Source organism: Leucopleurus acutus (genome assembly GCF_964270905.1).
Source record: "Leucopleurus acutus genome assembly, chromosome: 3".
NCBI classification, from domain to species: domain Eukaryota; kingdom Metazoa; phylum Chordata; class Mammalia; order Artiodactyla; family Delphinidae; genus Leucopleurus; species Leucopleurus acutus.
Genome location: NC_139145.1, coordinates 117,543,358 through 117,559,814, shown reverse-complemented (window position 1 = coordinate 117,559,814; position 16,457 = coordinate 117,543,358). Strand labels below are relative to the sequence as shown.

At 37.0% G+C, this 16,457-nt stretch overlaps 1 protein-coding gene across 3 annotated transcripts in view; it reads right to left on the bottom strand.

Moving 5' to 3' along the window:
* Positions 1 to 16,457, bottom strand: part of FAM169A (family with sequence similarity 169 member A) — a gene marked incomplete at both ends in the record, with an annotated part of 42,790 nt that overhangs the window by 1,683 nt on the left and 24,650 nt on the right. For 2 of the 3 annotated variants that reach the window (XM_082834882.1, XM_082834884.1), the window contains 6 exons: positions 254 to 457; positions 3,863 to 4,019; positions 10,010 to 10,160; positions 10,693 to 10,732; positions 13,253 to 13,365; positions 13,880 to 14,008. In XM_082834882.1, coding sequence (XP_082691008.1) covers positions 254 to 457; positions 3,863 to 4,019; positions 10,010 to 10,160; positions 10,693 to 10,732; positions 13,253 to 13,365; positions 13,880 to 14,008 — 794 coding nt within the window. The remainder of the gene's footprint in view (positions 1 to 253; positions 458 to 3,862; positions 4,020 to 10,009; positions 10,161 to 10,692; positions 10,733 to 13,252; positions 13,366 to 13,879; positions 14,009 to 16,457) is intronic. The other variant, XM_082834883.1, reaches the window with a different exon arrangement.

Here is a 16,457-nt window from a genome sequence, read left to right as displayed (position 1 = left end):
TCTAAGCATTTCCTAAATCTACAAAGTGAAACTCATTTTGTTACCATAAGTCAGACGAATGAAGTTACAAAGATTTGAATTTTAAAAAACATTACTGATTGCATCTTCTTAAAACACCCAATGTAGTAAAATTGATTTTTCCTGAAGGACTGTACATGTTAAAGTAGAGGAAGATATATATCCCACATTGCCCTAGCCAAGTCAGCAACACTGGACACTATAACTATAAAAAATTAGGATATCTCTCCATTACCTTATCCTGTACAACAGCCTCAGGAGATTTTGAAGATTCTACCACCAGTGGAACAAGATTCGTAGAGTCTTCACTGGAATTAAAAGACTGCAATTTTAATTCTTCACCTAACACTTCGCTAGTGGAGTCCTCCTCTTCTGTTATAAGTGAAGTCTTAAGAGTATCATCCATTATCTCACCATTCATAGGCTCTGATTCAGATTCCTACACCATCGAGGGCAAAAAAAGTCAGGACAGAATTACAGATTAACTTACTTGTCATACAAGGTGGGTCCATTCTCAGTCGCCCTGTCATGCACCAGGACTCAAGATACACTCTACCATGTTACAGGACACAGGTTAAGGAACAGCAGAGTCAGTAAGAGAAAAGAATCCATAAGTACCCCAATTTCCCTCTGTTCTCATGGAAAAAAGACAGGACCAGGATGCTCTATGGACCCAGTGTGGGTCTGAGATTCAGTGAAGAGACCCTGCCTCCTTCTTTCTCTTCCTCCATACAGGGCAGTGACAGGAAGAACCTTTTCAGTAAAAAGCCACCAGAGGATGTCTAGATTTGGTGCCAGCTCTTTACAGAACATCAGCTGCTCGGCACTCAGAATCCTTGGGGCCCCTGGGAAGTCACAGTTTAGCACGCAGGGGGAGGAAGCAGTAGCAGTCTTGTGGGAGGCTGAGTTTGGGTACAGCTTCTTGCTGGGAGGAGAGAGCTCTCAGTCTTAGTGAGCTCATTCTCCTGTCAACAAAGGGTCATCTTTGAACAATGCTGCTCCTTAAATCACATTAAAATATGGACAAGCGATTTGATAACACTAAGTCTCCAATTTCTGAAACTCCTCCTCCAAGGTTTATCAATTTACAAGATTTTCATTAACATCTAATATTTCTAATTAATCCTAATGACATTCTAATAATTAGAGATCATTTTATTTAATTATCATTTAAAAAATTAGAACACTGGGCTTCCCTGGTGGCGCAGTGGTGAAGAATCCGCCTGCCAATGCAAAGGACACGGGTTTGAGCCCTGGTCCGGGAGGATCCCACATGCTGTTGAGCGGCTAGGCCCGTGTGCCACAACTCTGAGCCTGCACTCTAGAGCCCGCAAGCCACAACTACTGAGCCCGCATGCTTAGAGCCCATGCTCCGCAGCAAGAGAAGCCGCTGTAATGAGAAGCCCATGCACTGCAACGAAGAGTAGCCCCCGCTCACCACAACTAGAGAAAGTCCACTAACAGCAACAAAGACCCAATGCAGCCAAAAATAAAATAAATTTAAATTAATTAAAATAAAAATTAGAACACTGATGCACTCAAATTTTAAGAAATAGACTTGGCTGGATTATATAGAACCCCTGAAATCATATAATGAATGCTTTCCTAAGGGATACTGAAATCACAGACTTAGAAAAATTAATCTGGCCAGAGAGTATAAAGAATAAACTGCACACAGAAGGTAATTATAATAAAACTCACAAAAGGACCAACTACGGTAAGAGAAATGTTAAAAGGAAGGAAATGAGAAAGATATAGCAAAAGTTTTTATAAAAAAAACAGAATTTTGGTGAGTAACTACAAGGGAGAAGCAACAGAAGAGAAAAACTCAGTCCTTCAAGTTCTAGGTTTGGGAACAGAATGAAAAATAAGAAATAGGAAAAAAGGCTCAATAGAGAAGTGATAGGAAAGAACAGAGATGTTAAAATTTAAGATGATAAAAGACATCTGTCTAAACAGAAATATTCAGAAGGCAAGTAATACTGAAGTCTGGATCAATATTGAAAGTCTGGAGTTATTGGTCATCCCCACAGAGATGACCATTCAGCCATTAGACTAGATGCATTTTCAAAAGAGAAGAAAGTCGAGAACTGAGTCTTCTAGAATGTCCACAAATACAGGGGAAAAAACAGGAAGCAGAAGAGTCAAAAAGCAAATAAATAAAACCAAAACAAAACTTCAGAGAGAGGAAAACCAAGAAACCAGAACACAACAGTGTTAAAGCCAGGGTACTAGAGAATCCGGAGGAAGAGAGAGTAGTCAACCTAGGTAAGGAAACCCACCAGAATTGAGTGAAAGTGTCACATGTATTGTTGGACAAAAGAAACAGGCTACATGAAGTATGTACAGTATAATCTTAAATTAAAAAAAAAAAAACAACCACAAAAATATACATTCCCGTAGACATCTAGAAGCATATAAATCCCTTTTTTAAAATATGTTTTGTGGCTTCCCTGGTGGCGCAGTGGTTCAGAGTCCGCCTGCCGATGCAGGGGACGCGGGTTCGTGCCCCGGTCCAGGAAGATCCCACATGCCGCGGAGCGGCTGGGCCCGTGAGCCATGGCCACTGAGCCTGCGCGTCCGGAGCCTGTGCTCCGCAACGGGAGAGGCCACAACAGTGAGAAGCCCGCATACCGCAAAAAAAAAAAAAAAAAAAAGTGTTTGTTTCCCTAATTTTTACAAGAGAAAAAATGTCATTTAAAAATACAATTTCATGAAGTAGAGGAAACAGGAGCTAAATTGGAGCAAGTTAATAAATAAAATCAGTAATGCAGTTTCACTTGCTTAGCTCCTGGCTGGACTTGACAAACAGGTAAAAGATTTTTAAAGAAACTTAAGTATGTTTCAAAGAAGAAATAAGGAATCTGTAAGAGAGGAAAATATTGAAGATATTAAAGAAAAAGAAGGATAGGAAATAGAGAAAATGAAAAAAGAAATGAAGCCAGATAAAGAGTTTTTTACTCAGTCACAAAGGATTTTCCTCCTTGTTTTCTAGTTGTAAAAAAAATGAATTTAGTTATTTTTCTAGGAATTTGTAAATCAACTGTAGTCAAATACATATGTTTTTTCTGGACAACTAATTCTATCCTTCTAACCAAAATAGGGGTGCAATTTAGGGCTTGCTGGATATTAAGGCGTTCTAACTGGTTTTATAAGGTAGACCTCTTATAGTCACATTTGTCACTTCTTAAGTATGTTTAATTCTACAAATTAATTTGTATTTTAAATACACTGAGGGACATTACTAACTAAACATCCTCTATTTTATTTTTGCAATATGTCAAACTTTATAAAGTCAGTTTGAAATATAAAATACTTGTAACTTTATCCTCTACTACCTGACCTTGCTTTAGACATATATGCTTTTTTTTTTTTTAAATTTATCTTTGCTGTGTTGGGCCTTTGTTGCTGCACGCGGGCTTTCTCTAGTTGCAGCAAGCAGGGGCTACTCTTCATTGCAATGCGCAGGCTTCTCACTGCGATGGCTTCTCTTGTTGCAGAGCACGGGCTCTAGGCTCATGGGCTTCAGCAGTTGCAGGACATGGGCTCAGCAGCTGTGGCTCGCGGGCTCTAGAGCGCAGGCTCAGTTGTGTGGCACACGGGCTTAGCTGCTCCGTGGCATGTGGGATATTCCTGGACCAGGGCTCGAACCCATGTCCCCTGCATTGGCAGGCAGATTCTTAACCACTGCGCCACCAGGGAAGTCCTGACATATATGCTTTTTAACATTAAATACAATTTCTACTAAGAGTCTAAAATACATCGTTATGCTTTTCTAACAATATATGACTAAGAAAGTTAAATTTTACTTCCATTCATTTTATTTAATAAGTGAATCTCCTACCTTTTCACCTTCTTGCTTTTCCAGGCCTGGCTGGGTTTCTGGTGCTGGTCGAACATTTTTATCACTACTTTCATCCTCAAATTCAATCACACTCTGTTCAGGTTCTTCTTCCAAGAATTCCTCTGAGCTCTCTGATGTTCGTGCAGTAGACTCCAATCTATAAAACCAAAGAAAAACATTCTTACTTGTTTTATTAAAGATGAATATAAAATTTCAGGAATCTGTTAATAAAGTAACACTTTAGAGAATCAACTAAGTGTTGTTCAGACAACAACTTCAAATTTTATAGGTCCAAAACCAACCTCTTCATCTTCTTAGAAGTTTGTTCTCTTTCCTACCTTGTTCTCCAGTTCGATCACCACCTTTTCAATTATGTAAACTAGACCTTTCTTTTACTCTATCTATATTGATTGCGTCTTATTCTCCTAGAATGAGCATACATCTCAGCTTACCTGGGACAGTCCAGTTTACAACTTTTGTCCCAGCACTGGCATAATTACGGGCATCCCTCATTTTATTGCACTTTGTTTTACTGCATTTTGAAGATACTATGTTTTTACTAATTGAAGGTTTGTGGCAATCCTGTGCTAAGCAAGTCCACTAAAGCCATTTTTCCAACAGTATTTGCTCACTTCATGTCTGTGTCACGTTTTGGTAATTCCCACAATACTTTGAACTTTTTTTGTTATTATTATATTTGTTACAGTGATCTGTGATTAGTGATGGTTGATGTTACAATTTTAATTGTTTCCAGGTGCCACAGGTCACACATATGACCAACTTTTTTTGTAATGAATTTTTATATTGGAGTATAGTTTACTTACAATGTAGCATTAGTTTCTGCTGTATAGAAAAGTGAATTGGTTATACATATACCTATGTCCAGTCTTAAGATAGCAAACTTAACTGATAAATGTTGTGTGTGTTCTGACTATTGAAACTGATTGGCCATTCCCCATCTCTCTCCCTCTCTTTGGGCCTCCCTATTCCCTGAGACAAAACAATACTGAAGTTAGGCCAATTAATAACCCTGCAATGGCTCTAAGTGTTCAAATGCAAGGAAGAGTCACACGTCTTCTCACTTTAAATCAAAAGCTAGAGATGATTAAACTTAGTGAGAAAGGCACGTTGAAAGCTGAGATAGGTAGAAAGCTATGCCTCTTGTGCCAAACAGTTAGCCAAGCTGTGAATACAAAGCAAAAGTTCTTGAAAAAAATTAACGGTGCTACTCTAAGTGAACACACCAGTGATAAGAAAGCAAAACAGCCTTATTGCCGTTATGGAGAAAAAGTTTTAGTGGTCTGGCTAGAAGATCAAACCAGCCACAACATTCCCTTAAGCCAAAGCCTAATCCAGAACGAGGCCCTAACTCTCTTCAATTCTATGAAGGCTGAAAGAGGTGAGGATGCTACAGAAAAGGAGTCTGAAACTAGCAGAGGTTGGTTCATGAGGTTTAAGGAAAGAAGCTCTCTCCGTAACAGTGCCAGGTGAAATAGCTAGTGCTGATGTAGAAGCTGTATCAAGTTATCCAGAAGATCTAGCTAAGATAATGAATGAAGGTGGCTACACTAAACAACAGATTTTCAATGCAGACAAAAAACCCTATTGGAACAAGATGTCATCTAGGACTTTCAGGGCTAGAGAACAGAAGCCAATTCCTGGCTTAAACTTTCAAAGGACATCCAAAATATATAAACAGCTCATGAAGCTCAATATTAAAAAAAACAAACAACCCAATCAAAAAATGGGCAGAAGACCTAAATAGACATTTCTTCAAAGAAGACATACAGATGGCCAAGAGGCACATGAAAAGCTGCTCAACATCACTAATTATTAGAGAAATGCACATCAAAGCTACAATGAGGTATCACCTCACACCAGTTAGAATGGACATTATCAGAAAATCTACAAACAACAAATGCTGGAGAGGGTGTGGAGAAAAGGGAACCCTCTTGCACTGTTGGTGGGAATGTAAATTGATACAGCCACTATGGAGAACAGTATGGAGGTTCCTTAAAAAACTAAAAACTGAATTACCATATGAACCAGCAATCCCACTACTGGGCATATACCCAGAGAAAACCATAATTCAAAAAGACACATGCACCCCAATGTTCATTGTAGCACTATTTACAATAGCCAGGTCATGGAAGCAACCTAAATGCCCATCAACAGATGAATGGATAAAGAAGATGTGGTACATATACACAATGGAATATTACTCAGCCATAAAAAGGAACGAAACTGGGTCATTTGTAGAGACGTGGATGGATCTAGAGACTGTCATACAGAGTGTAGTAAGTCAGAAAGAGAAAAACAAATATCGTATATTAACGCATGTTTGTGGAATCTAGAAAAATGGTACAGAGGAACCAGTTTGCAAGGCAGAAATAGAGACACAGATGTAGAGAACAAACGTATGGACACCAAGGGGGGGAAGCGGGGGTGGGGGGGCAGGGGGGATGAATTGGGCGATTGGGATTGACATGAATACACTGATGTGTATAAAATGGATAACTAATAAGAACCTGCTGTATATAAATAAATAAATAAATGTAGCACAGCCACAGATGTATCCACCCACTTAAAAAAAAAAGTTTCAAAGGACAAGCTGACTCTCTTGCTAGGCACTAATGCAGCTGGTGACTTGAAGTTGAAGCCAGTGCTCATTTACCATTCTGAAAATCCTAGGGCCCTTAAGAATTATGCTAAATCTACTCCATTGTCCTCCATAAATGGAACAACAAAGTCTGGATGACAGCACACCTGTTGACAACGTAGTTTACTGAATATTTTAAGGCCACTGTTAAGACCTATTGCTCAGGAAAAAAAAATTTCTTTCAAAATGTGACTGCTCATTGACAATGTACCTGGTCACCCAAGAGCTCTGATGGAGATGTACAATGAAATTCATGTTGTTTTCATACCTGCTAACACACCATCCATTCTGCAGCCCATGGATCAAGGAGGCATTTCGACTTTCAAGTCTTATTATTTAAGAATTACAGTTCATAAGGCTATAGTTGCCACAGATAGAGATTCCTCTGATGGATCTGGGCAAAGTCGATTGAAAACCTTCTGAAAAAGATTAACCATTCTAGATGCCACTATGAACATTCACGATTCATGGGAAGAGGTCAAATATCAACATCATCAGGAGTTTGGAAGAAGTTGATTCAAACCCTCATGGATGACTTTGAGGGGTTCGAGACTTCAGTGGAGGAGGTCACTGAAGATGTGGTAGAAATAGCAAGAGAATCAGAATTAGAAGTGGAGCCTGAAGATGTGACTGAATTGCTGCAATCTCAAGGTAAAACTTTAATGCATGAGGAGTTGCTTATTGTGTATGAGCAAAGAGAGTGATTTCTTGAGATGGAATCCACTCCTGCTGAAAATGCTGTGAAGATTGTTGAAATGACAAAGGATTTAGACTATGACATAAACTTAGTAGACGAAGCCACATCAGGGTTTGAGAGGACTGACTCCAATTTTGAAAGAATTTCTACTGTGGGTAAAATGCTATCAAACGGCAACGCATGCTACAGAGAAATCGTTAGTGAAAGGAAGAAGTCAGCCAATCTATGTGGCAAAGTTCATGGCTGTCTTATTCAAAAAATGGCCACAGTCACCCCAACCTTCAGCAATCACCACCCTGATCAGTCATCAGCCACCAACATTGAGGCGAGACCCTCCACCAGCAAAAAGATTACGACTCATTGAAGGCTCAGATGACAGCACTTTTTTTTAACCAATAAAGTATTCTTAAATTCAGGTATGTACTTTTTTTTTTAAAACATAATGCTATCGCACACTTAACAGACTACAGGATAGTGTAAAAAACTTTTATGTGCACTAGCAAACCAAAATATTTGATTTATTGCGATGGTCACTTTATTGCGGTAGTCTGGAACTGAACCTACATCTCTGAGGTATGCGTGTATTAATAATGCCCCTTTCATTCTCAAAAATTTCAGTTTGGACAATAAACGACATAGTTTAGTTCTACCTGTGAAAGGCCTTTCAAACAAATACGTAACTTTATTCCCATTCTCATCTTCCTACTTCAGGCCCAATTCTCTCTGGACACTGTAACTTCTTCCCAACTCATGTTCAGACTTGCAATATATACATTCTTTAGTAAGGTTTTCAGAACTATGTTTCTTTTTTTTTTTTTTGCCTGCATCCATGGCATGCAAGATCTTAGTTCCCCGAAGAGGGATCGAACCCAGGACCCCTGAAGTGGAAGTGCAGGGTCTTAACCACTGGACCGCCTGGTAAGTCACCAGAGTTTGTTTCTAATACACATATCTGTACCAGTGACAGTCCAGCTCAGAAAATTCTGATGGTTCTCTATGGCTTGGAGAATAAAGCATACCTCCTTTCAAAGCCTAACATGACCAGACCCTTATATTTTTACCTCCTACTCGATGCTACCATTTACCTATACATCAGTTTTCCTTACCAACACTCCTCCCAGCTTTGTGCTTTTGCTCATGTTACTCCTGCAGTCTAGAACTGCACAGTGCAATACAATAGCCATGAGACACTTGTCATTATTTACAGTAATTAAAACTGAGTGAAATTAAAAACTCAGCTCCTCAGTTGCACTAGCCATACTTCAAGTGCTCGGTGATGAGCAAACTGAGTAGTGGCTGCCATGCTGGACAGGGAAGGGCAGACAAAGAACATGTCCACCATGACAGAAGGTTCTTTGAACAGCCGTGGTGGAGACCAGGGGTGAGCAAACTTTTCCTTTAGGTTTTGTGAGCCATATGGTCTCTGAACAACTACCCAACTCCACCAGGGTAAAGCAAAAGTAACCATAATAAAAATGTGAATAAGCACAGATGTGTTACAATAAAATTTTATTTACAACAATAGGTGGTGGGCCAGATTTGGCCTATAGACCATAGTTTGTAGACCCTCAACTAGAAAAGAAAGTCTTCTGTCCCAACTCTGCTTGTTGAGTTTCTACTTATCTTTGAAGCCCTGGCACAAATGTCAAATTTCTCTATCCCCTCAATTAGAATCAATCACACCCTCCTTTGCATCCATAGCACTTTGCACTGCTATTATTATATCACAATCCACCTTGCAGTGCTCTTAACCTGTGTCACAGGTACAGATATGTGTATTAGAAACTTATAGACAGTCGATTCTTCAAGGGCAAAGATGAAGTTTTGTTCTTCATAGTGTCTGAGCACTTAAGCATTCAGTCTCCTGTTACTATTTTATGAAAAGCAAAAAAAAGTCCACAATAATTCTGAGATGTTCAATTTAAAAATTTACTGTTACATTCCCTTCTAAAAAGGGTATTACAACAAAATGTTGCTCAGTGAAAAAAACTATAATTATCTAAACTCATTACTCTTTTCACAAATTAAATATTTACTTAAATTTGACTTTAAAGTGATGAATTTTTCATTAAAATATAACATTTACATAATTATCCAAATTTAAAGTTACATACATAATGAAATTGGCAGAGTTACAGAATTCTCTACCTGAGTAGAATAATTTCACAACTAAAATGGCAACACTATGAATGGTTGACTCAGGAACAGTTAGCAGGACTATCAGAGCAAAAGCCTAATTTAACTATAATATTGAAAATCCTGCTTTCTTTAAGATTCAAAGGAAGATGGAGAATAAGGTTTTGATCCAAGTGTTCTGTTGATTCAGCTGGCTATTAAGTTTCTGGAGGAGTTGACAATACCATTTATGGCTATCACTAATTTGTTATATTCTATAACCCAGTAACATGAATTAGTTATAAAGTAAAATTGAGGGTTTTTTAAATTGACTAAACCTCAGCACTGCTAAAAACCATAGCTACTGTCAAATTCAAAGTTGACAATAATGACTCACTTGGGATAATATAAGCACTAGAATATTCTCCTGGATTTTCACACAAGAGACTAAATCATGAGTTTATTCCACTCTCTTACTAGCAACTTCTCCCTATACCACTGTCAAAGTGACACTTAACCAAGTGTAATCAATAATCTTGTGGAAGAACTCAAATACAAAGTTCTACACCAAGGTCATTTACTACACAAACAATAAACTTCACCTTAAAAACTAAACACTAATAATATGAAAATAAGAATAAACAAAATAACGAGAGTAAAATAAACAATACTTCACTTGTTCACTGAAGCTGTAGGTGAAGTCTGGGGAGTCTTTTCATCTTCCCCTTGAGAACTACTAAATTCAGAATCCTGAAACCGTTTTCCAATCTTTGGCCGCTTTAGATGACTACTTCGAGTACGAGTGGAAACAGGTGTTTTACCGTGACCTGAGGAAAAAACGGCAAAACTATAATTGATTGATTATGTATTCAAAGGATTACCTATTAAAATACACAGAAATGAAAAAAAAAATACACAGAAATGCAAGAACTACGCTAGTTTACCTAAATCCCCAACATTACACACTTCCTCTCTGTCACTTCAGGTTAAGAAACCATGTCAGTGTCTTTTTCTAAACTATGAAATAACCTTGTCAGTATTCATTCCTCACATTTCTGTGTCACCTTGAGTTTTTGCAAAGTGTTTCTGCACTTAGACCCTCTTCCAATAATCTTGGGAAGTGAACAAGGTACACATTACTGTCCCTATGTTACAGGTAAGGAAATGAAAACAAAAAAAGGCAAAATAGCTTACCTAACTGTTCACACAGCAAAAATCAGTGGTAAAAGAACCCAGATCTAGACTTTAGGGCTGGAGAAGTCTTCACTTTACTCTAAGGGACACACCCACACAGACACAGACACACACTTAATTCTAACTGTCTCAAACACTTACTAATAGACCAGCTGAATTTCTTACCTTCAGAAGTACTTGCAAAGGCATCTTTTAGAGAATCAATCTAAAACAGAGATACAGATTAAAACCACAAGTTTTAGGTCCTTTCTTCTCCCTATGGATCTACTTCATACAGTTACAAAGAAAATCTTTTTAAAAGTTTTTCAAATAGCACCTTTTGTACTCACTATTCATCAACTAAGAAACTCACTTAGGAAGTAAAAAAGTTATATTATAGCTTCAGTTTATTATGAGCTTAAGAACTTAGGAAGCCATCTAACATGCTATAGTGATATACACGGGGTTTCTGAATGTTCTGTTCTTGGCTCCCTTCTCTTCTCAGTCCTCATCCTCCTTCTATGTAACTGTATCTACTACCTTTACTTCAACAGCTATTTGCTGATGAATCCAAATATACAATTTAATCTCCCCAACTTTTTTCCTGATTTCCAAATGATGAATCCAGATATACAATTTAATCTCCCCAACTGTCGCCCCAATTTTCCAAGCTCTATTTCCAGTGAAATCTCTCTCCAGTGGATACTCCACCAATTTCACATCCAACTTGTCCCAAACTGAAATCTTACATTTTCCCAATATTATCCTCTATCTTGGTTAATGGCAATAACAATTCAGTATGCCATTCCAACCAAAATCCTGTGAGGCAGTAATGCCTTCTTCTTGTCCCTCATTCAATAAACCACAAAGCCTGTCAGTTTTGACTCTGAAGAATCTCTCAAAACTGTCCCCTCTTTTGTACTACCAATGCTTTAATTCAAGCATTTATCGTCTTTATCATGAAGGTGTACACCTTATATATGTACAATTTTTGTCAATTATACCTCAATAAAGCTTAAAAAAATTATGTAGTTAAAATAAACAAACAAAACCACTTCCCCATGTGGCTACTGATTTAAAAAAAAGATAAAAAAAACAGTTTAATATGAGAAAAATTTTCCTTGAATTAAAATATTAAAGTAATATAAGGAATATGAATTTCTAAAATGAAAAAAAGTCTAATTTATATTGCCAACCTTATAATATGGTGAAATCTTAATATGTTCTCATTAAAATGACACATTTTAAACTATATGGCTTAAGATAAAAGTAGATCATTGCTCTCACCACATGTATGAGAAGAGTAGATTTTTCTACTTTCCCTGGTCTTATGATATCTGACCAGGACTAAAATGAATTTGAATATATCTGAGGAATTTGGAATGCAGTATAATAGAACTGGGGCTTATTCTGAAGTCTGAAATTCCAAAGGTAGAAAAAAAAAACAAAACTGAACTCCTTATATATAGTTACTGTATCAATATTATTTATATTATCCTTAAAAATGTTTTAAAAAACTTTTACTCAAAATAGTCAACGCTCATGCTAACTAAGACAGGAGAAAAGAGGCATAAATAGGGCTTCCCTGGTGGCGCAGTGGTTGAGAGTCCGCCTGCCGATGCAGGGGACACGGGTTCGTGCCCCGGTCCGGGAAGATCCCACATGCCGCGGAGCGGCTAGGCCCGTGAGCCATGGCCGCCGACCCTGCGCATCTGGAGCCTGTGCTCCGCAACGGGAGAGGCCACAACAGTGAGAGGCCCGCGTACCGCAAAAAAAAAAAAAAAAAAAAAAAAAAAGGGCACAAATAATTCCCCAAAGCACTGTGTCTCTGAAATGTACATGCATTTACATAGACATATTCAACACTCACTAAAAATATATTCAGATACCCGTGTACAAAACAAATATGACTGTATTAAATGCCACCACAACAAAACACTGCATAAAAGTAGACCTCTAGGACCCCATCAATGAACCTGTATTTTAAATAATATCAAGTAGTTTCTAGTAAAGTACCTGGTAAATCCTCTGGAATTCAGTAATGGGACCTGCCCTTCTACTTTCACGTTACCTAGTATTTGCAAAGTATATTACATTCTACAAAGACCTAACACATATAGCCACAGACTTCCCAAAGTAACTTCATAACCTTTGACCTACTACTAATTCCACTTCTAGAAATTTATCTGTGCAAGGAAATAATTACATTTGCTCAAAGATTCATGTATAAATGCATTCATGGCTGGGTCACTTATAAATATAAAAAACTTAAGTATAAATGTTAAGGAAACAAATGCTGATATTTATATATAATAGAATAGTGTACTATTTAACAACGATTTAAAACAGTAATGACATAGAAAATGCTTACAATATTATGTTAATGGAGAAAAGCAGTTAGAAGCAGCATAAAAGAATAAAAACAAAAATGAAACATATGCAGATACATGTTTCATAATATATATTAAGTATATATACAAAAATGTTAGTTGCTACATCTAAGGTAATGGAATTATAGCTTTTTATTTTCTTCTATATTATTTTGTGTATTCCAAATTATTTTTCAAAGAAAATTAAATCTTAGAAACCAACTAACATAAAATGCCAAGTAACTAACACAACAGAAGTTACATAAGTCTGTTGAATGAACAATAACATTAAAAAAGTTAAATATTAGTATTAGCTGAACCTCTTTTTTAAAAACAGCAAAATTATTATTTCCTACAGTAAACAACAGTGTACCTACCGTTAGCTGCATCTCACTAGACAGACTGTCTTCAGCTCCTGCTTCATAGTCTGGAACAGATCCAAGACTGTATTCTCCAGACACAGGTCTTTTAGCTTCATTTTGAGAAACTGCTGTGTGTAAAAGAATTTTTTAAATTGTAAACCAGTTAGTGTCTGCTTTTAATTGTAACACTCTTTGTACTGATTTTTACAAAGCCCTAAAGAAGGGTGTTGAAAATCCAAGTGTGGGATATCCCCTTCACCAATATCTTATAATGAAGCCTTGCAATTGTAAAGAGTCTTAAACAGTTATCTGTATGTAGTGACTTCAAGGGGAGATGCATGAAACTGGGTACTACCTTTGATCCACTGATGCCTATTCTATGCTGTTTGAGTAAACTGTGCTTATTTCTTATCCACCAATTCCTACTGGACTACTGGGCTACGTTCTACTGGACTACTCTAGGTCCTCTGACTATTAGTGACTCAAATGTTTACATATAACAAAAATTCAAAGTTTAGAAAAGGAGGTCTGTTACTAGAGAGATCACATTATAATACACCACTATTCCAGACTATAAGACACAACCATAATTAGGCACTGCTTTTTTAAGCTGGACTTGTGTTCAAACTGAAACATTCTTACCTGTAATTTTAAATGTTTCTCTTTGTAATGCTCTGGTGATTGGTATTCTCTGGTACCAGTGTCCAACACCTTCAACTTCCCAAAGCAGTTCATGGTCTCCTGGATATTTTTCAAAGTACTGGTTGCAAGCTGAAAAACACATTGAAAGTTTTCTAGAAATCCCCGAAATCAAATGTTTGGGCAAACAGAAGATGGAAAGTAAGCTGTCCAAGTCACTTAATGGGGCTAGCATAACTCTGATACCAAAAACACCAAGGAAACTCAAGAAAATTATACAGCAGTCTCATTTATGAATAAACAAAGATAAAGATGATAAACCTCACCAGTTGTGAAGGAAATATAAGACGAAACAGCAGGATTCCATTTTCACACCCATCAGATAATAACAAGCATCAGAAAAATAAGGGAAATGGAAACTCCCACACTGCTGGTGTGAGAACAATTTTAAAGTGCTTAGGCAAGTTGAAGAAAAATATTTTATGATCCAATTCTACTTCTAGGTATACACTGTAATGACTTAAACATATGCAGAAGAAGGCATCTATAATGATCATTACAGGACTGTTTTAGGTGGTACAACCTCGGTGCCCATCATTAGGGGATATATGAATAAATTATGTATACAATAAAATACTATACAGCAACTACAACCAATAAACTACAGCTACATATAATCAACATTGATAAATCTAAAAAAAAAGTCAGTAAAAAAACAAGTCAATATTACCTACAAAAGGATGTCATTTTATAAGTTTAAAAACACATTAAACAAAATGATGCAGCATCTAAAAAAAACAAAATAATGCCATTTGCAGTGACATGGATGGACCTAGAGATTGTTATACTGAGTGAAGTAAAACAGAGAAAGACATCATATGATACCGCTTATATGTGGAATCTCAAAAAAGGTACAAATGAACTTATTTACAGAACAGAAATAGAGTCACAGATGTAGATAACAAACTTATGTTACCAAGGGGGAAAGGGGTGGGGGGTTGGATAAACTGGGAGACTGGGTAGTGTACACTACTATATATAAAATAGATAATAAGAACATACTGTATAGCACAGGAAACTCTACTCAGTACTCTGTAATGACCTAAATGGGGAAAACAATCTAAAAAAGAGTGGGTATATGTATAACTGACTCACTTTGCTGTACAGCAGAAATGAACACAACATTGTAAATCAACTATATTCCAATAAAAATTAATTTAAAAAATAATAAAATAATTTAAAAAATGATACAGCCTCTGTGGAAAATGGTTTGACAATTCTTCAAAAAGTTAAACATAGAATAATAACCCAGCAATTCCACTCTTAGGTTTATATCCGAAAGAACTGGAAGCAGGGACTCAGATATCTGCACACCCATGTCCACAGCACCATTATTCATAGAAACACAGAAAGGTAGAAACAACCCAAGCATCCATCAATAGATAAATGGATAAACGAAATGTCACATATTCACACAATAAAAATCTACTCAGTCATAAGAAGGAATGAAATTTTGATATATGCTACAAAAAGAATGGAACTTACACATTATGCTATGTGAAATAAGGCACAGAAGGGCAAATATTGTATGAATCCACTTATGTGAGGTACCTAGAATAAGCAAATTCATGACAGACAGCAGAAAAGAAGTTAGAGAATGAGGGGAGAGGAGAAGGGGGATTATTGTTTGAAGGGGACAGAGTTTAGAGTGGGGATGATGAAAAAGTTTTGGGTATAGACAGTGATGATGGGGACACAGTATGGGGAATGTAGTTAATGCCACTGAATTGTACCCCTACAAATGGTTAAAATGATAAATATTATGTTATGTATATTTTATGACCAAAAACTGTTGAGGAGACACTGCTCTGGGAGAGATCCCCGGTGTTCTCCTTACTTGCTGCAAGTGGTAAGTTCTCCCACTCTACGGCCTGGTGTGTCTTCTGGCTCAACAATCACCAAGAGGCGAACCCAGTTTGCGGGCAACACCTCTAATAGGGCAAATGAGGGGAACTTCAGTGCTATTTAAATTATATTTTGGGAAGTGTGAAAATCTAAAGTAACTGTTTAAATAAGAATATATACAAAATAAATCTAAAATTATTATTTTTAAAAACTTTAAATTTCTTAAAATAAAAAAGCACAAGAAATAATGCTTTATAGTGTTTATAGACATAGACTTATGTGTGAAAACATGGGCAGGAAGGATATACACCAACTTGAGGAACACAATTATCTCTGGGGAGGAAAGAAGAAAGGGGAATGGGATTAGGGAGGGGTCCAAAGAGAACATCAACTGTATCTACGTTTTGTTCAGGTCTCCCAAAAAATAAATGAAAACAAATATGGCAAAATCTTAACATTTGTTAATCTGGACACTGGATATGTGGACACAAGGATACCATTTGCTCACTTTTTCCCCACATATTTGACAATATTTCTCATGTTTTCTGGTTGTAGTTCCTATAGTTATTAGGAAGGGAAAAGCTGGAGAAAACCAACAGGCCACACCGAGTCCTCTGCCTGAAATAAAATAACTAAAATAGCAGAGGATACCTTACATAATACATAAGCACCTATA